We start from the raw sequence: 21,040 nt of genomic DNA, 5'->3' as shown, positions 1-21,040 counted from the left end.
GAAAACGATTTGTTGCCATTTTCTTTGTGAAGGTGACTGATGAACAGGAAGAGGGACAGCTGGCTACATCAGAAGATGTGACTGATCGCGTTACTTCTAAAGAAGCCGTTCAAAAGAGTGTGCCACTGAAGCCCTCTGAGAAGCTGTGTATTTCTGAACCATCTAATGCTTACGACTTTGGTCAGATTATAAACACAGTGAATGCCAATAAGGATAAAGCTGCTTGTGCAGATCTTTTAACACTTACTGATCCAAAAAAATTGCCAGTGTTGCTAAGTAACAAACTTGAAGGAGAAATCTTTCTGATTTTTATCGAGTCATTGGAATATTATGTAGTTGGGAAAGATCCTGGCCTTGTATATCAGCACCTTTTCTACTTGAGCAAAGCGGAAAGATTTAAGGTAAGAACGTAGGTTGAATGTGTATTTAAGTTGCACAGAAACCTAAAGGAAACGGAACACTTGATTTTGTATCTGTCAGGTACTACGATTTTCAATCAGCTTGTGCTAATTATAAAATAATCTGGTTTTTTCAGGTGATGCTGGCTCTTCTTAGCAAAACCGAAAAAGAACAGGTTCAAAAACTGTTTGATTTACTTGCAGAAAACCAGAATAATCAGTACTCTCTGGAAGATCTTGAGCGCCTTAAAAAGGTTTATGAACTTCAAGAAGTTAAAGTTTGTTGATTGCATGCATATCGTTCATGTTCATAAGGTGGATGTATGAACTGTGCAGACTTGCATGGGTTGAAGTGGACTGTTGGATTTTATTTTGTTTTGACAGCATATGCACATTTAAAACTTGCTGCTCGTTGTTTTTCTTGTAGTTGTATCCATTTTTAATCCTAGAATTTAATGCATGTCTTTGCATTCCATAACAGAGTTCATGTTATTTGGCAAGTGATGTTATTTAGACTGTTTTAATTGAATATATTAAAACATTTTACAGTATATATACTTAATGCGAAATATCTTGATGGTACAATAGATAATACTTTTTTTAGTCATCACTTGTTATATCATTTTGTGAGTTGTATGTTCTTGTGATAAAGAAGTGTCTTCAAGATAAACGGGTCAGTTAGCAATAGCTTTGCTAAAACAAGTTTACAGAAAGTATTAACCTTTCTCAGATACTAACTGCTGCAGGCTATCTGTTTCATTACTCTCCCTGTTCTATACAAAACAGATTTAAATATTTCTGGTGCAATACAGCTTAGCAACAAAGGTGAAGGAATATTACATTAGCTTGTCATGGAACACTTTGAATTAAAATAATTTAATAAATAGGTATCTTTTTTACATGATTAACAAGCGAGTAATTTTTAGTGCACAGAGAATTATTTTTTTTCTCTGTGTGTGTAAGGACTGCTGATTTGCGTGGCTTTTGAAGTGACAGTGGTAAAGAGGAGGACAAGTGGCTGCACCTACCAATAAAAATGTTTAACTCTTAGTTCTGCAATCAGATTATTTAAAACACCGGCTATTTCAGTTTATAGACATGTTACAAAGCTAAAACAAGCATGGGGTGGACAAGTATGGTTTTTTTTTAATCATTATTTCAGGCAGTACTTTGTGTTTTATATGTGATTCTGACAAAGCTCCTTGTTATCAAGGTGAAGTGTTTAAATTTTTCAAATACCCTGTTGCCTTCCTTGCACTTGTGATATAACTGTATATCAAACTCACTAGCACTGCAGAAATATCATTAAGAATGTTGTTCTAATGAAATTTTCTCAGGTGTATATTAATTAAAAAAATAAAGTGTTTTTTTTTTCTTGAGCAGTACAATTATGGATTCTCCTTTCTGGTTCTACATGCAATTCTGACAGGTAGATTATGAGTTACTATCTTTCCCAGGGCAGTGCCTGCCCCTGCTGTGCCTAGGTCCTTGGGTGCCCCTGTTTTGAAAAACTGTCTTTTAATGTGTCTGTGCTCTGCCCTCAGCATTTATCACACTCTTCAGTCTCCCTCTGCCCTCCGTAAGCATCGCCTCTTCTGCTTGGTCACCAGGTTGAGCGGCTCTGCCAGTCAAAAGCAAGACTATTGAGCAGGTGGCTTTCTGTGTGGCTTCGGTGGAAACACAGGTGCCCAGATTCAGTAAGAGTGGACAAAAAGGGGGGAGGTGGTGTGTGTGTCTGTGTGTGTGAGAACTGTTCTGTTTCACTGGTAATTGCTTTTTACATCCTTCTGAGAATGAAGCATTTCCGCTTTAGAAGAGGGCAGGAGGCTCTCAGATGGCATAACCCACCTTTCTGGCAGGGAAAGCCAAACCACAGTGCAGTGTTACTCCCTCGGGCTTTTCAGTCAGCGCCTGAGCATTAACACACACAAAACCTAGACCATAAACAAACCAAAACCAATACAAAAAACCTGCTTCAGGAAGAGAGCACTGGTTAGGTGATTAGGAACAGCCAAGAGAAGTGTGGACCCAACACAGCACAGGTAACTGTACAGGCAAGCTAACAAGGCTCGCAGTGACAGATTTGCTCGCAGGTACAAATCCCTGTTTTTCACACACGTGGAGGAAGAGCGAGTTTCTTTTTGGAACAGAACAGAACAGAAGGTTAGTGCCTGGGGAACAGACCATGCTGAGGAACAGGAGTTTGCACTGATGATATTTTCATCCCTTCAAAACATTTTTGAGATTTCTAGGAGATGCCAGCTCCAGGCTGAAGAGGTGCAGTTGTCCAAAGGGCAACAGTATGAGGTGTTGTGAGGGATGAATGTCATCTTGGCACAGTTGCTTTGCTGGGCAAAAAACTAATTTACTGCCACAGCCTCACCACCACGGTTTTTTTACCCTTCCTGCGTAGTGGTGCAGGCAGCAGAAACTGGCGAGAGCCCAGTTACTGGCAAACCACACTCTTTGCTCTTACGTGGGAAGTTTTTTCCGCTGATCAGAACCTGCTCTGCTTTATGTCATCCAGCTGCACAAATAAAGGGCTACTCTTTCTGGCTGCCAGGCCTTTCAGAAGCATGCAGAGGGAAGCATTCAGGCTTGTTTGTTACGATAAACAAAATAGGTATTTTTGACCAACAGGGAACAAGACTCCTCTGCCACTTGTAAATCAGGATTTATGACCTGTGTCAGTCTAACTGCTCAGTCCCCGCACACTGCAGCTACCCATGGGACAAAGGTGGGGTATCAAACCCCAGTGGCTGGATGAAGGAGCATTAAATGTCACTTACCTGTAAGTACTCCCTCGTTCTCTGGGTCTCTGCCTGTGCAGCACTGTTCACCAGCCCACTGGGATGTAACATGTTTCAGTGTGAGCCACAGCCTCCAGCTGCACCAGTGCAGGGCACCGGTGTCATTTCCTTACAGCCCTGTGCTATTTCTCAGTTGCTGCTTGCTAAAAGCCACCCTCGGAAATAAATTCAGCAACACAAGAGTGGTTTTGCTAGTAAGCTTGAGGGATTATAGAGGGGTAAAGTGCTCGCTGCACAGAATGGTGTGTCTAGAAGTATCTTGATCACACAGCCCATGAGGAAAGGGTAGCTTGAGCCATATAAACCCCCTCAGCACTGGTCTGGTGCCTAAACCCAACCTCTCTAGGTGGTTGTGAAGTTTCATGTCCTTACTGTGACGACAGTAAACAGTAAGTCCTTTTGTCAAACTGGCAGGACCTGGTGAAAGGAGAGCTGTGTCTTCGCTTGTTGGTTTTGCCCACCAAAATGATTTCTGCCAGTACCTAGTGTGTAGGCAGGTGCTGAGGCAGTCACATCCCAAAGCCACCTAGTTACCTGTCCTGGCACACGAGGGAGGTGCAACAGCAGGTTCGTGTTTGCAGCAGCATGAAGCTCAAACACAAGGAGGCTGGGTTTTGTGCCAGGCAGATGCATACGTGTTCCCTCTGCTGCCTGATCCAAAACATGCCAAGGGAAGCCCAGTGCAGCAGTTTGATCACGTTTCAGGTATCAGCCTGGAGGCTGGCAAGGGGATGATGCTCTTACTCTGCTGTGCTCCCAGGAACTTCACCTCTTTCACCTGCCCCACTGCTGTGGTTTAACCCCAGCCAGCACCTAAGTACCACGCAGCTGCTTGCCCCTTCCACCTCCAGTAGGATGGAGAGGAGAACTGGGAAAAAGGTAACAGCCTGTGGGTTGAGATAAGAACAGTTTAATAATTGAAGTAAAATATACTACTACTACTACTAATTGGAATGAAAAGGGAGATAAGGAGAGAAATGAAACACCACAAAACCCTACAAGTTTGTGGCACAACACAGTTGCTCACCATCTGCTGACTGATGCCAAGCCAGTCTCTGGGCAATGATTTCCCCCCACCCAAGGCCCCCTGGTTTATATACTGACCATGGCATTCTATATGGTGTGGAATATCCCTCTGGCTAGTTGGGGTCACCTGTCCTGGCTGTGTCCCCTCCCAATTTCTTGTGCTCCTCCAGCCCTCTTGCCAGCAGGGCATGAGGAGCTGAGAAGTCCTTGAGTTAGTATAAACGCTACTCAGCCACAACTAAAACGCCAGAGTGTTACCAACATTATTCTCATACTAAATCCAGAACACAGCACTGCACCAGCCACCAGGAAGAAAATTAACTCTATCCCAGCCAAGGGCAGGACACCCACGGTTCCCACGGAGCATGCAGTTACATGAAACAGCTGGGAGCTGGCACTGGGGCCAGAAGTGTCACACAGGAGCTTTGCACACAGGTCTGTTTGCCTGCGTCACTTGGCAGCGCTCTCATTCTCTGACACAGGACACTGCTGAGGAGCGGCAGGACGGATCTGCTCAGCCGTACAGTCCCCCTCCTCTGGGCTTCCCACGTGCCGCTGAAGTGCCAGCTCGGTGCTGTCCTGACACCCAGGCAGCGCCCAGCCCTGCCTGTGGCTGCCCCACTGCAGCTTCCTGTGCGTCATGAGAGCTGGGAGGTGGAAGCTCTGGTTCTCTGTGCAGAAGTGAATCTGAACAAGGTCACATGGCAGCCCCCCTGCAAAGCTAGAAACAGACTTTGTCTACCTTGAACACTGTGTTTTCCTGCCCTAGGTGGACTGCAGCTCTCAGCTTGGCATCTCTGCAGCTCATCCCTGTCCCCAGACGGCCTCCAGCAGCAGCAGCAGGGCCTTCGTCACCCAGAAGGACCAGAAACCAAACTCGGGGAATCAAGAAGTGACACAAAAGGAAAAACAAACGAAGCATCAAGTTTTGCATGGTAAGAGCAGCCTGCAGCAGGCAAGGCCAGCAGCTCTGGAAGCAGAGGGTAGGGACCAGCACAAACATCAGGGCCAGGAGCGCACAGCTGGGCACGCTCACCAATGAGCACCTGTCTCTACACATCCCTCGCTGTACCCCAGGGTGCCTGCGCAGCAGCCCCCCACCAAGGCCAGAAAAGCTACCACAAAAATCACAAACTCTTTCTGAAAAGTTGTTGCAATCTCTGTCCTTTCTCGTTATTTGCTTCCTTGTGGAAAAGAGAAATACAATACACACACACACACACATATAAAAAATATATATAAAACCTGGCTCCTCAGAAAAACACAACTGTGTGTGTTTTCTTACTGTGACACCCAAGTTGGATCTTGACTCTGAAATTTTCAACAACCTCAAAGACAACTCTATTGCTGCCCCTAGTACCCAAAGGCACTTTAAAATACCCCTGTTTCAATCTAATTAAGTCCATCAGATTGCTGTGTTACTCTGTTTTAGCAATAACTTGTCTGAATTTGAACCAGCCCATTTTGTCTGAGACAAGGAGGAGGTCTAGAGGCAGGCACTCACAGAAGCTCCTTCAGCACAGCCCCACGGGTTCCCTTCAGTGCCACAGGATGCACCACACAATCTAGTTCCTCTAGCAGAGGACCCTTTCTACAAGCACAGCCCAAAGGGGGAATGCTGCTGTGCACTGAATTCCAGCTCGGGTAAAAAGGACCGATGTGTCCTGGCCAGGACTTGTCCCAGCATCTTTTCCAGTTATATCTTCACAAGATGGTTTCATAACCCCACAGAGGCTGTTCCACCTTCTCAATGGTTTCTTTATGGCAGCATTCAAAACCTTGCAGGAAACTTTGCGTCTGCTTGGAAGGATGTTGCAAAACATTATGCGTGATCTGGTAGACACTTGCCAAATTCTCCTCTTTGGGGCCCAGGAGACTGCCTACAAGTCACACCACTCATTGTCTAGAACACTGGCAATAAGCTACCCCTAGAAGTATGGCCTCTTTTGCTTCTCTCCAGGGAAGTATTTTACGGCTGTTGTTTTGTACAACTACAGAAGGGAAGATGCCAACGCATCCCGGGGCAGAGGAAGCTGAACAAGTTATTTTGCAAATTCAAGGCAAGAGCATTTGATAACGTTGTTAAGCCTCTGCACACCTCCGCACGGTAACAAGGTGTTGCTGGCAGGAGGGGATGCCGACAGTGCTGCAGGACCCGCGGCGCTGCAGCCTTCTTGCACGCACAGGGCACAGGCTTGTCCTGGCGTACTACCGGCAGCAGTGGCCGTTGCCAGGAGAGCTGGTGGCATTGCATTCTGCCCGTGCAGCTGACCGGGAGAGGTCCTCTCAGGGAAGCTGGTCAGGGGGATTTTTGGAGCAATGTTACAGCTACTGACTTGCATGCGCAGGAGCGGCACGTGGTGCTCCCTCCTTTGGGGGACAGCAGCCTTGGCAGCAGAGGCAGCATTCACAGAGGCAAGCGGAACAGCACGAGACCGTGTCCCTTCCTGGGGGGATCTAGAAGCTCTTCATTTGACATCACATTCACCTATCTGCAGTCTATACCTTCAGTGTATGTCTCACATCCTTGATATATGATCCTATGAACAGCAATCAACCAAATCCAACCAAAAATCCAAACTTTCCTTTCTAAACCTTATTACCTTTCTTCTTTTCTGCTCAGTACCCTTTCTGCCCTCTTCCTGATACAATCTGGCCTCAATACAAAAGAATATATTTTAACTAGACCTTTTCATAGCCTAGGACCTGGTATTATGGGTTTGATGTTTTTTGCTGTTTCTTTTTCAGTGAAGCAACAAAAATTTTTCCCCTAAACACCTAAATCAAGTGAACTTTTTTTTAGGAAATAATTTTTTTCATTAACTCAGTTAATATTTTTCAACCATCTGCCTGAGTTATCCTTGTAAACCATTATTACCCATGAAAGCAATGGCATTACTAAGTAGGCAACTACTTAAATTAATTTGCATTTGCATATCAAAATGACTGGGAGACATAAGCCAGTCAAAAAATGTTTACATATCCATAATCATCTCACACACGCAAGTTTGTGACATTGATTCAATGAAAGGAAGGGATGTACGAGTCCAGATGCTTTACTACAAAAAGCATATGCAAACATCAGGAGGAAAGCTTTTATAACAGTTTTTATCTATTTAAACTTGTAAGTATCTCAAGTATTCTCTAATGGAACAGATGTTAAAATTAATTTCCTCTTGAGATTCACAATCTGACATAAATTAGTCAAATTGGCCAGGAACCATGAAGAAAATTTCTGAAAAAACAACCACCATGTCGGAAGGCCAGGTGTAAACTTGATCCTTCCTGTGGTTTATTTCAGTGAAAGAAAAACTTCGCTTTATTGAATTCTTACACTGGTAGATCTGCAAATAAGAGAAGCATCTGCTGCATTAGTGTGTTAAAGGAAGTGTTGTATCTCTTACTTTTTTATAGACTCGAAACAATATTCGGTGCTGCATTAAACTAGTGAGGCAGTCTCAACAGCACTCATGAAGAATTACCTCTGAACAAAAAAAATGTTGGAAAATGAATCAGTAAAAGCTTTCTGCTAAAAACTTACCCAGAAGTGTACAAAAAACCCCTTACCTATATTTCAATGCTACCTCTTGATGTGGCATATAAAATTAACAAAGATTATTTCAGAACGACTGAAAGCGATAGTGTTATTTGATAAAGTTTACTTACAAGAGTAAACTCTATTTCCAGTTTCCTGCATAGCAAAACTGGGGCCCTGAGAAATTAGAGCTAGGTTTAAACTCACCGAAAAAGGTCTTCAACCTCCCAATTCCCTGCTGTAAGCGTTAGATTGCGTTAGTTAGCAATGACACGTGTATCAATCATTCCAGACAAGTACTGGATAAAGCCAAATCACACATTTTCAAGCCTGAGACATCAGCAGGAACTTTGTTGCTACGGATGCTCACCTTCTGCTGCACGCCATGGAGCAATGGTGTCTGGCTTCAGAGGACTAACTGAAGGTAGTTGTACGAGACTGCACAGAAATTGAACTTACGTGTTTAGAAATAGGCGGCCTTGAAGGATGTTCACCAGCTGGACTGTCTCACCAAGTCTCACATTTTACTCCTCTCTCCAGCTTCTCCCTAAAGAATCGGGTAACACATCAGTTCATGACTACAACAGACATTTCTAGACAGGCCTGAAAAAATTACATCAGAATTCACAAACTGCTGTTGTAAGATGATGAACGGTAAATGCTTTGTTCAGTTAACGCTGATCTTAATTCAATGCATTTACTCTTCAGTAACAATGTATTTTTTAAATTTTTTAGAAAGCGTTCAGGCTGGGGGAAGGAACCAACCAGCAGCAAAGCACAAAAAGGAACTGTTCCCACTAACACCCCTACGATACGGGGAGGCTGCATTTGCTTCCAGAGTGCCTGACGACATGGCAAAAATTGCCTGTACACCTTGCTGCCACTTCTAGGGTACGCTGTTTCACTCATCTGATTTCTTATTCTTTCTTTCAGCATCTGCCATTGGAGATGGTATAAATAGTGCTCCAATTGTCGCTCTGGAGTTGGCCCAGCATTACAGTTATCCTCTTGTTACTCACTCAGATATAAATATCGCTTACCTATGGGTCTGGGATGAGGCAGATCCAGCTACGTCTTCTGTAATGCGTTCCAAACCATTTCAGTTTCTTACTTCCCAAGCCTGTCACGATGCAGGTAAGGAAGTGAGCTAAAGGAACAGGCAGTTCAGCCAAGCAAAAACCACCAGTTACCACCCAGAAACTCTGGCCAATCTGCCGTGTTTCAGAATGAACTTCATACAGACTGTGTGAGCTGAGACGAGCGTCACTTCAGATGGAGAAAGCAGAGTTTTGAGTTTAGCTCAGCCATCTGGCTGCAGCCTGTCCACTCATGCCAAGATAGCACAATTTTGTTTGAAGAGTCACGTGCTTCAGCCAGAGGTGGATCCCCTTGGAAAATCATTTACTGTCCTGTCTGCCACAAAGGCAGCTCAGATTGCTGTTCTGTAAGATGAAAAGAAATCAGGGTGAAGTCTTGTACAAAACACAACTAACTTCAGATCTTGTATTTCAAAGTATCAGAGCATTCAACTTCCAAAGCACACCTAATGAAATAAAAATGTTTAAAGGCAACAGGAGATGACAGCAGTCAACACCTCACAGGAAAAACACACTCCTCCTGGGAACATACGCATTTTTATAGCACACTAAACAAAGGACCACTAGAAGTCAGTATTTAGACATTTATTTCAGATATGCAGTTTACACGCATATTATTGAGCAAAACTGAATTGCAAATATACAAATACTGTAACAAGCATTACCAAATAACATAACTGGCACTAGTGTTATAAGCATATTACTGAAACTGGTGAGGATAAGTCATGGAAGAGGACTGCAGCTTGCGGCATTTTCTTTTTACCCAACCAAACTTCCAGTAGCACCATAATGGCAACACATGAAACACAAGACAGAACATTGTTAACCGTTATTCTGATATTCACAATTTTTTTTTCTCCATTTTAGTGAATTACATAGCAAAAAAAAATGTTAATAGTGCAGGTGCTTTGGCCAACTTCAGTTTGTGTTCAGCTGTATATCTTCCGTATGCAAAATAAAAAGAAAAAAAGCCAGCATATTTGGAACCCATCTTTGCACTTGGGCAGTCATTGCACTGCACTTTGATTCTGGACTGAAGATATGCACGTCTTGCAAAGAGATGTCATGTCCACTAAAGCCTGAGTGAGTCTTTGGTAGGCTAATACTTCATTATTATTATATATTTATCTACCACAGTCATTTTATTCACTAGAATTTTCTTTTGTGATCCAAGGTGGCCAAAGAGGACATTCTGGAAAACATTACAGTAAAATCCTCAAACGACCAGGCACTTCAAACCCAGTCTTTTCCAAAGGCACCAAGAATTGATGGGGCACCATTTTTCCCCCTAATGAAAGGTGACCACACCTGCTTTTCTACAATGCTTATAAATCACTGGATTGTTATTTTACAGGTTTTATACACTATAAAGTAGCCTTATCTGCTGCATGGTTGGTTGCATGAATAAATAAGTAACTCCACTGTTCTTCACAGGTGACATCTCCATCCCACCATATATTAAGTACCAATTTCTTCTGTTTCAAAATTATGAAAAATGCCATAACCTTGCTCAAAGTTTACACACATACAAACGCTTCTGACACAGGCTACATCCATCTGAAGATATGCGGTTCATCCTACATGCATTCTAAATACAGTGCGTCCAGTTATGAAACAAAATTATCATTACAAATATTCACTGTTGAAATACGTTTGTATAGGTCTCTGCAGAACTTTTGCTTCCCTTAAATAGAGTTCACACAAGAATGGTTTTAAGTCACTAATGCTCAGCTAACACCCATTTATCCCAAACCCCGTATTTTCCAAGTGAACAGTGCAGGACATATTATTCAATTCAGCATTTAACATCTTAAGAATTTACCAGTTTTTTTCTAAATACACCAAGTATATGCTTTCAAGCAAAGTTGTGGCAAAAATACAAAACACGGATGTATTTGTACTGCTGTAATGCACTTGGTTGAAGCCTTCATGTCTCTTCACACAGGTCTAAGATCCATATGAAGTATTTTACCTTATCAGACAAGTATATATAAAATGCAGTTGTATCAAAACCTTGCTTCTGCTGGTCACCTGAAACTTACAGAAGTCACATGTAATTCAACCAGCTTTCAGACAGGGTTCTTTAGTGGTAAATACATTTTTGCAGCGCTTATAGACTTAAATTTCAGTCTGAATAGTAGTGCTTAATTCCACAGCATGTTGTGAATGGTTGTTGTTTGTTTCTTTCAGTGTTTCACCAACACCTAAATCTACATCTGTTGACGATCCATTATTAATGCTTTCCTCAGCAATGTAACTCAGCTGTGGAACGTCAGTGCTGGGGGCTGTTGGAACAGGCACAGGGATTCCACTTGGCTGTGGAGAGTTTTCCAAGCGATCATTTTCCACCTCTGGGAGAACACTGACTGTGGTGAAGCGGGTATGATAGTCGCTGGAACCATGGCTACAGGAAGTTTTCATACTTTCCATATCTGAGCAACTAAACTCAGAAAAATGACTCGAGTGAGAATCTGCTACAGATGGAATACTATCACTAAGAGAGGGAGAGTCAAATTCACTGGAGTTTGTGCTTTGTTGTTCCAACAGCTGAGCATCCATGTCCTCTCTCGTCTCATTTATCTTCATGCTACTCTTCTTTCTCAGTTTACCTTTACATTTTTTTCCCGCCGTTGTTTCTTTGGACCACTTGGTGGCGCTAGATTTACTTTCTGGCAAGCAGGTGGACGAACACCCGGCGCTGCCGTGCCCCGCAGCACTGCCATCTTCAACGCTGCTGCTCCCGCTGTTGTGTCTGAATTTGGCTGGCTTTGACTCAATATCCACTTGCACTTCCATACTGTTGCCTTCCCTAGAACATGAAAGAATCCGTGAGCGTAAGTGGTCACCTGAGACATAAGACAAGCCAGCTAGCACAGCAAAGCAAACTCTTGCTGCTTTCCAAGACACACAGCAAAATAAAGTTAGAGAAATGTAACGTGTCTTAGACGAGTGAAGTGTTTAACCAAACAAACAGCTCAAATTAAAACACTAACGCCTGGAACGCTGAACGCTTTACTGAGCAACAGTGATGGTGTTGCTCTTTGGAAAAAAACACGGTGAAACATAAGCAGTCACATGTAATTCCATTCGTAACAAAATTCGTAGTTTCAAAGGCTAAGCATTCAAGAAGAACAGCTGAGGCATGCTTAGAATACCCTTTAGGAAGCAAGGCTTATTAATCTTCTGTTTTCACCACATTTCTCTTACCTGTCCAAAGGGATGTAGGAGTTCAGGATGGATCCCGCCATTGCTTTGGTACTTGCATTGTCACTAACCGTTCCCAAGCTAACTGTGCCAGATTCTCCACTCAGACTGTATCGTTCTTTCTGCACATCTGCTTGTACTTCCAGTCTTGGAGAGAAAGAAAAACAGGCACATATACTGTTACTACAGTTAAAGCACACTAGTTGAAAATTAGTGTCACCTCGCAGAGTTTTCTTCACCATTCAGTAGTTGAGTATTAGTTACTCCAGTACAGATGCACATATTTACCCTACTGAAACAGGTTCTTTCTTCCCACCATCAAAAATTACTATTTTTTTTGATTAAAACCAAACACACAGAGCCCAAAGCAAAAACAGATTAATTTCCCAACAAAGAAAAACGCAATGTGTTCTGGATTATTTCCTCTCTGAGATTTACAAGAACACCTTCCAGGACTAGCTATAATTCTTTCACAGATAAGTGTACTGTACTCTAAAAAAAAATAAATAAATAAAAAACCCACCCCAATCAAAGGGTACATAAGTTCAAGACATGATAGGTCCCATGTTTCTCCAGCTGCAAAATTATTACTGATCAAGTAACAGGCAGAGAACTGCATTCTGTACTCTGCTTTATACTGTATTGTTATCAACAGGAATAATAGAAACTGGAGCAATCTTAAATTGAGCTGAGCAGATAAACCAGAAATCAAATTATAAGCTTTTTCCCAAATGCTGTGTTTATCTATGTTCTGACAGTGAACTGGAAGTGGGTTTTTGTTTTGTTTTCCACTCTCAGCTCTTTGAAGAGGAGGACAGGTATACCTCACTCAGTAGCCACAGCTTGAAACACCTGTCCCAGCATTAACAGTTCCCTTATGCAATCCTGCACTCCTTGTTCTATATAGCCCCGATTTCTGAACTACTCAAGAAAACGAGCATTTAAGGAACAAATTTCACCCCAAATCCTAAATGTTAACAATCCTTTCCGACACTCCCTTACTCTTCAGGGTGCAGGACAGCCAACAAACAGTAAGGCTGCAATTCACAGGAGGCATGGAGCACTGAAGGGACAAGAAGCTGCCACCTCAGCAAGTCCAGATGCCCAGCTGCCTCCCCTCCTGCCTAAGGCCACTTCGAATCCACACCCCACAGAGTCGTCCTGAAGGCACCGCTCGGTACCTGTAGATTACTGAACAAGTCAGCAGTTCTGACTTTGGGGTGAGATGCACCAGAGAACACAACCGTCTTAGACATGAGGTGCCTCCCTCCGACTCTTGGGTAGAGGCTGCTCTCCTGGGAAGCAAGAGAACAAGATCTCAGACCCCACACTCACCCTGAAAAGAATTCAAAATCTTCTTTGAGAATTGTGGCCTGACAGGATCTCTCGGAAACCAAAAAGTTTGTCAGAGAGAAACTGTCTCCATCTCCCCAAACCAGTTCCTTTGAATAGGAACCAATCAGAAAAAAATGAAACACCCAGTGGTATCATACCACCTCCTCTGCTTACAGGTAGAGCGGGATACTGTAAGGTAAAAAGCCTCTCTCTTACCTGTTAAAGCAGTTAACCATTGCACTTCCTGAGAGACTCCCTGTTATGCTAGCCCCGGCCAGGGCCATGGTACTAGCGGTTTCACTTAAGTTGTCTCGAATGGCTCCTATTCTATCCATGTGGCTACCACTTGCACTCAAGCTGCCAGTCAGTCCTCCGACGCTTCCTTCACCTATGCTAGGGTTATGACGCGCCTCTGCTACTGAAGTGGTATCTAGACAGAAATAAAAGAAGGCTTGTCAGGCATAACCATTATACAACCGTTCTGCTTCCTTAACTGACATCACATACCCAAGAGACCAAAAAATTAACCATGGACAGGACAGGCAACATGGAGCAACGGAACACAGAGAGAGCCCGTCACAAAGAATATTGCCACGTAATTAAAAAATAGAAGCATCAGATCAGCATTTAGTTCCCCTTATTATAGATAAAAAAAGCCAGCCAGCTTCCACGAGCCAGGATTCTGAAAAAGCAGCATTAATTTTGCCTTACAACCTTTAGTTATGGAAAAGACTCAAGTCTGGCTTTGATTAAAGTAGGCAAGAAAAGCTGTAATGTTTGTATTACAGCACAGCACAACGTGAATACAGAGAAGCTATCCTCTTTTGAGGGGTGGCCTTCAGCAACCAAAAGAAGTTATGCCTAACTGGAAGTAAGTACTCTAGTATCTAAGGCCATCAAATGTGTCACAGAGCCCGTATTTCTAGAAAATGAAACTCTGAATTTTCTTACCTACAGCTGCATTTGTTCCACCAACGTTTATGTCATTTTCATCATCAAATTCTATCCTGACACCTTTTCCATTGCCTGCTGACACGCCACAGCCTCCACTTCGGCAGAGGGAAATCGGTACCACTCCGTACACGTAAGCCAGCATAATGGGAACACCAATACCTACAGAGGAAAGTGCATTTTTTTAGAGCCTTTCATAAAAGTGCTTTTATTTTCCACGATTACTTAATATCTCACACTTTAAAGAAATCAGGAGGGAGCAAAATTAAAAAATATTGGTAAATCACTAAGGTGAAATGACAGGAAAAGTACTTTCAGCAGGCAGAACGTCCTCTATCAGCCACTGGCAGGCAGAGAAGCTTAATGCTCGATGAATTAATACTTCCAGTAGGTCCCTAACTTCTTTTACAAACAAAATCAAAGTACTTCAAACATTCATATAAGCTCCATTGGGGACTGTAATAACATTCCACCTGAGAAGCAGAAATAGCAAAGACGTGTTTCAAATGTTATTCAACTAAAAATGTTAGTACCGCTACTGATTTAATAAGGCGCTTGATTTCACATCCACTGAAGTCAGACAGGGCTTTGTTATCAATTTAATAGGACTTAACACTATTATTACTGTGGGTTCTTTCACATTTATTTTATCACACTGATTCAATTTAAAAATTTTAGTTAAACAAGTTTTCCTTAAAAGTAAACAATTCTAGGGAGCAGGGTGTCAGGAGTTAAGTGAAAGGAAGATCGGGCTAAAGCGCACACAGGTATATACACACATCCATCCACCACTTCTAGTGGACTATGAAAGTTACTCCTTTGGCATACGAATTAAAATGATTCTGTGTCTTTGCTGATGGAAGTACACACAAGGTACAGAAAAACAGTAGCCTGAAAAATGGCAGGCTGGCACGTTCTGAAAAAGCGAGGACAGAGGCAGATCCAACGCAAGGGCTCCTTAGCGTAACCTAGAAGAAGGGTTCCAGTTATAGGAAGTCCCTTTCACCAGAAATTCCTCAGAGTTCAAGGAGGAAATCCGTATTCTCAAGGTCATTATCTTGGAAGCCATATAATGCTCTGAGACTGGAGACCATGTGTTTGTGGCAAGGGTGCAAGAGCAAAAACTCCACAAAATAAAAGCCAGCTGCTTTCCCTAGAAAGTAAAATTTTACCTCTGGTCAGGAATAAGAAACAACTCAAAAGAAGGAGGTAAAGCAGACTTATAAATACATCTGCGAGACTTTGTGTCCCCACTGCTTGTCCAGCAGGGATCTGACACCACAGCTACAGAAGAACAATGCAATGCAGACAGATGACAGACAACAGAGACACTTTTATGACGACCGTATCTGCGTTTGCACAGTGCTCCACCATTGTTAACAAGCAGTTTAACGTCACAGCGTCATGGCCAATTTAAACCATCACTTGCTAAAAGCCGCCCCTGTCTTCCTGAGGCTCCTTATTCCTCTCCGAGTATTACTTCTGGCACAAGGGGGAACACTGCATATACAACTCCACGATGAATTGGATCAAGGAACTGATCCAGCTTAAAACTAAATGGTAGGTCTTAACGTGAATCAGTTATCCACGGCAGCTTACCACGCAACCGTAAAGATGCCTGTGCTCCAACAAAGGAGAAGCAAGGCAGTACTGGGCAAGTCCACTCCTTTCAAAAAACAAAATCAGGGTTTGTTTACAGTGATCTTGAAATTACATGGTAAGATGAGACAAGTATTTTGTAACACACAGCCAGATTTTCCTCAAATGCTACCCTCAATAATCCTTATCAGAAAGAACATGATAGAATTCAAACTGTCAGAGCATAACAAAGTTTGTCAGCTACTGTAATGTTAAGTGTAAGAGACTGTATTTTGCTTCTGTGTTGAGAGAAGTTTGATAGGAAGTTATTCAAATACAAATAGACTCTGTAGCAACAGTTTTTTCTTGGTCAGTCATTTAAAAAAGCTTTAAATACTTCAGTTTTAAAAGCCAGATATGACAATGTGGAAACTTTGATTTGCAAGACAAAAATTACTTTTAATTCTTCATTTTAATGCAGCATTTCCCAAAGTACTGTATTCTCCATTCTGCCCCAACAAATGTATAACCTCAGACTCCTTATTGTTTTGGTTCCTTCACCTATAAAAGGAAACTATCAGACTTTCCAGATCTTTTATTCATGAGTGCTTACAGAATTCTGGTTGCAAGGTGCTACCAATACACAAAATAGTAGTATTTGCTTACCTACAGTTACTGCAGCTACAACTGGAGAAACAATTACAGATAAGGTTACACCACCTGCTATAGCCAAGTTTCGCTTGTGCTTCGAAATGTCTTTGCCTTCATACCGATTGTGAATCTTGAGAGGAGGAAAGAAAAAAGGGTTTTAGAGTATTATCATCATCAATAACACACTGCTGCAAGGATGGCAGAACTGACTTATTGTTTGGAATCTACCCTGCTCTCTTCCAGAGAGACCATGTTTTATGTCAACTTACTCTGTATCTTAAAGAAAAGAAAACTTCTGCATTTCTTAATTTTAGGCAACTTCTTAAAAGTTGGAAGCCCTTCATCCAGCAAATAAGCATGTACTTTCAGCCTCAAGTTAGAAGAGCTAAATTATTTAACAGCTTTGTTTCTTTAATCATTAGTCCAGCTGACATGATTGGGAAACGCAGACATTTTCAGGATCACAGAATTAATGGGAGAAATCACTATATTGAATAATGACTAAAGTATCCAAATAAAAATACTGGGCCAGAAGAAAAGGGATTTCAATAAATGCAGAACATTGGTAGGTTACAAGACTTGTATCTATAAAAAGAGAGGACTAGCACTTCCTTAAGAAAACTATCACAGCACAAGCACAAACTCTTCCAATGCAGACGAGTCACAGAAAGTTGTAACAGAACAACGAAGCTTCCTTTACTGAAGCAGCAGCAGTATTAAGGAAATAGAAAGTAGGTCAGATTACTATGAATGGGTATAATGGAACAGCATGAGCGTGTCAGGACAAAATCAGAAAGGTTAAGATAGAGGAGACAAAAAGAGGGACATCAAAGTCAACAAGAAATTATTCTACAAGTACATTGCTAGTAAGAGGATGACCAAAATGGATCAATTTGCTATTTAACAAAAAGGAAGGACAGCCAGCAGATGAAACTGGAGGCCTGTTTAACTTTTTTTTCCCTTTAGCTGTCACTAAAGATCAACTGTGAGCCAGGTGACTGGTGACAAGGAATAAGGTCTGCAGGAAAGCAGCTGGTTAGTGTACTTGCATGAGCCAACCTGAAAAGTATCTCTAGCAGGCCCAATTTCAGAGCCACTAATAATAATTTTTGAAAACGATCATTCATAGAAAATGTCTTAAAAAACCCAGAAATCAGGAAAACTGGGAAAAGTTAAGCTGCAATAATAAAAAGGTGTAAAACAAAAGCTGGAAAATTAAGGACTAGTGAACTGAACTTTCACTTCCTGAAAACTGGGAACTTGCAGACACTAAAGCAAATGCATGAAATAAATAAGGTCACACTGATTCTTTTCCAAGTTGATTTAGTTTTCTTCTGTGACAAGGTAACTAGCCTTGAGGATGGGGAGAAACAGTGCGTGATGCACTGACTTGAGCAACATTTTGACAATTTCTTGTATGACACTCAGAAAGATTATAATGGTCCAGACTGAAACAGAGTAGAGAAATCTATCAGCTTCATGCAAAACTGGCAGAAGACATCTAAGCTGTCATCAGGGTTTTTTACTCCTCAAATTGAAACTCTTCACTCAATATTTTTTCCAAGAGATATGCCCTGGATCCAAGAGTATTCAACATTTTCATGAACCTGGAAGATGGAAGGAAAAGAATGTGTGCGTTGAATTTCAGGTCAACACAATCTGGCAAGGTTGCAAGAATGCCAGAACTAGTACTAGTCTTGAGAAGCTGAAAAAACGTCCTGAAATGACTAAGATGCAGCACTATGGTAAAGAGTTCAAGAATACCCTTAGTGAAAGACTAATTGCCTAAATTACCAGTATGGTGGGGAAGGGTATGTGTTTTAGAGTACACAAAATGAAAATAGCATGTTGTTGAAAAGAGATAACTGGCAGTTACATGCACAGAATCACCCCTTCATTATCTCAGCAGCAGTAATGCTTCAGCTTCGCTGCTATACTCGAACTGGACAAAAACAAAGGTGATATGAACAACGGGAAACAAATCCAGGACAGAATATAGGAATCAGAGGTCTAAATGAGAAAAACTGCAAGTGTTAGATTTCTTTAGAGAAAGGAATGAAAGTAGACTTTAAAATCATCAAAGATGTAAAGGGATATTGCAAAGCAAAAGGATTTCTTATGTCAGCTGAATATAGGGCAGTAAGAATATAGTGTAGGAAGAGAATTTACATTAGTGTTGAAAAATTCAATTTTACGAAGAAGGTTAGGCTTGGAGAACCTGTGGAATCTCCATCATCAGACATTTTGAAGAAAAGTGCAAACATGACTGGAGTCATAGAAAAATGACCATTAAGCAGTGGGGTGCAATGGAAATGCTCATGAGGCTGCCCTCACAGACTAACTTTCTGAGACTTTACCGTTAGTACACGAAAGGTGGCCAGAGATGGAGACCTATCCCAAAATCTAATGGGAAAAACAGAACATACAATAGTAATTTGGAAGAGGTAACTGCCGCCTTCTTCCTCTTATTTATAAGGTTCCAGTGGCTGTATGGGACTAAGACAAAACATAAGGGTCAAAAAACAACCCTAGCAGAAGGTAAAGAGTACTTGCTTGAAAGACAAAGATGAAAAAGAATACAATGGCAAAGCTGCATCCCTGGTCTTTTTGTCTAGCAGCAACAGCTCATGCGAGAGAGACACACTTCCCCCTCCTCACCCCTATAAATGCAGAATTACATGTCTGTGCCATTCACTGTGAGAATCCATGCTGATAAAAGCAGAAAAATGAATCTTCTGATTATGCCACCCAGGAAACGTAACTGATCACTTACCACCCGCTGAGCCAAGTCACCATTTCAAAAAGCCTGTTTTCAGAAGGTTTAGGTAACTTACTACTTTGTCCTAAATTACGAAGAGGAGATGTATTTTCCTTGCAATTTGTCATTTACTTTATACTAAAAGATATTCTATTTTTGAGAGGAAATGCATCAGCTGCTTTCTGATTAACATGGTTGTTTCTAGCCAATTACCACAAACAGTAAAATGAAGATAGATGCCGTCTAGCTACCTGCACTAACCACTACTCCACATGGTGGACTGGCCCAAGCCAACTACCAAGCTGCTGAGTACAAATGCTTAAACGTGTGCATGCAGAAGCCTATACTAGCAGAATTTTATACTAAAACACTATAACTATCTGCTTTTATGAGAAATAAGAATTTCCTTTTTGCCTTCCTTCTCCTCCAAATACTGTTTAATTCTAAGGGACCCAAAGGAAACCAGAGATTAAAAACAGAACAGTTTTGAAAAAGCATGCAAGAACTTCCACGGCAAGATGCAAACATTGGAAATTGTGTAGTGTTTTGTGCTCTAAGAGGAACTTCATTCTTAAAAACACCGCTTCTCCTTCCTGTACAGTTGAAATACACCCTTAATTCAGGGGTTGGTTTGTTTTTTTGAGAGTTGTTTGGTTTTACTGTTTTGTCTTGTGTTTTTTTTTAAAGGCTGGTGAAGATAGCCAACCGGACATAGTATTACCCAAAGTCATACAATGCTGAAGGTAAAACCTTCAGCATGTTAGGAGTTGTAGCACACTTTACCTTGCGTCCCACATACACAGGAATTCCAATAATCATAGCAGGAATAGCAATGCCAGCTATTAAGGCAATTCCTACAGGAGCTCCAACAAGCGTCCCTAGTTGCCACAGTATTTTCTTCTTACGGCTCCACGGTTTCTTTCCCCAGAATGTGCAACCTGATGGGCTAAGAGAAAGATGAAAAACTGTAAAAAAATTGTAAATAAATCAAAATAACTATATACTACTGAAGAGTTCTCTAGTTACAAAATTATTGTTCTTAGGGTCAAGTTAAAGATCTTATGGATACTAAATCACCAGTTATAATGGCTTCAGGGTCTTTTTTTGGGTTTTTTTTTTGTTTGGTTTCTTTTTTGCCTTTACAGCATATTTTGCAACATAAAGAGAAGTATATTGCGTATTACCACACGCCAATCTGTGGTTCACAGGAAACTCATAATCAGAGTTTTTGTATTGCTTCTTTTGAAGACAATACAGCAGTACTAAGACATCAGTAAAAACAGCAGGTATGTTCATCTAAAACACTTCATTTGTTGTACTAAGTACACATCACATGCATGAAACTTAGAAAAATATTTTAAAACAAAAAGTAACAAAGCACTAATTTAAATACGTGCATCAAAAACTTAATTCTCAGATACGGATACTTCAACTGTGAATCTCTACTCCAACAGGATGAAAGCCAGACCTACAGCACCCAGGAATCTACTTCTATATATGTTAGAAAACAAATTACCAACCAATTTTTTTTCTGAAATGTACCTTAAGTAATGTAAATCTGAGATCTCTTTCATACATAGCCAACAGAATTCACAGCCACAGACGGCACAAGTCATATGATTGCAGCTTCCATCGTTCATTTTTATTATATAAGCAGCACACCGTGGGCATGGCTTTATGTCATCAGCTGTTTAAAA

At 41.5% G+C, this 21,040-nt stretch overlaps 2 protein-coding genes and 1 long non-coding RNA gene across 7 annotated transcripts in view; 1 reads left to right on the top strand and 2 right to left on the bottom strand.

The window, feature by feature from the left end:
- Positions 1–1,775, top strand: part of SPAG1 (sperm associated antigen 1) — a 46,518-nt gene extending 44,743 nt beyond the window's left edge. For all 4 annotated transcript variants that reach the window (XM_080378054.1, XM_080378055.1, XM_080378057.1 and 1 more), the window contains 2 exons: positions 33–401; positions 536–1,775. In XM_080378054.1, the coding sequence (XP_080234180.1) occupies positions 33–401; positions 536–685 (519 nt within the window). In that variant the 3' untranslated portion in view covers positions 686–1,775. The remainder of the gene's footprint in view (positions 1–32; positions 402–535) is intronic.
- Positions 1,776–2,546: 771 nt separating this feature from the next.
- On the bottom strand, positions 2,547–8,274 carry LOC308059973. Its single transcript, XR_013926540.1, has 2 exons — positions 8,229–8,274; positions 2,547–7,578 (listed from the first exon to the last, which is right to left on the bottom strand). It is a non-coding gene; the product is annotated as an uncharacterized lncRNA (long non-coding RNA).
- A 1,162-nt stretch (positions 8,275–9,436) lies between these two features.
- The window catches only part of RNF19A (ring finger protein 19A, RBR E3 ubiquitin protein ligase), a 57,425-nt gene continuing 45,821 nt past the window's right edge, over positions 9,437–21,040 (bottom strand). For both annotated transcript variants that reach the window (XM_080378058.1, XM_080378059.1), the window contains 7 exons: positions 20,886–21,030; positions 20,127–20,289; positions 16,601–16,715; positions 14,357–14,518; positions 13,622–13,835; positions 12,074–12,217; positions 9,437–11,675 (listed from right to left, as the gene is read on the bottom strand). In XM_080378058.1, the coding sequence (XP_080234184.1) occupies positions 10,985–11,675; positions 12,074–12,217; positions 13,622–13,835; positions 14,357–14,518; positions 16,601–16,715; positions 20,127–20,289; positions 20,886–21,030 (1,634 nt within the window). In that variant the 3' untranslated portion in view covers positions 9,437–10,984. The remainder of the gene's footprint in view (positions 11,676–12,073; positions 12,218–13,621; positions 13,836–14,356; positions 14,519–16,600; positions 16,716–20,126; positions 20,290–20,885; positions 21,031–21,040) is intronic.

Source organism: Falco punctatus (genome assembly GCF_963210335.1).
Source record: "Falco punctatus genome assembly, chromosome: 3".
Taxonomy (NCBI): Eukaryota; Metazoa; Chordata; class Aves; order Falconiformes; family Falconidae; genus Falco; species Falco punctatus.
Note: the sequence above shows the minus strand (reverse complement) of the source record. Positions and strands in the feature narration are given on the sequence as shown.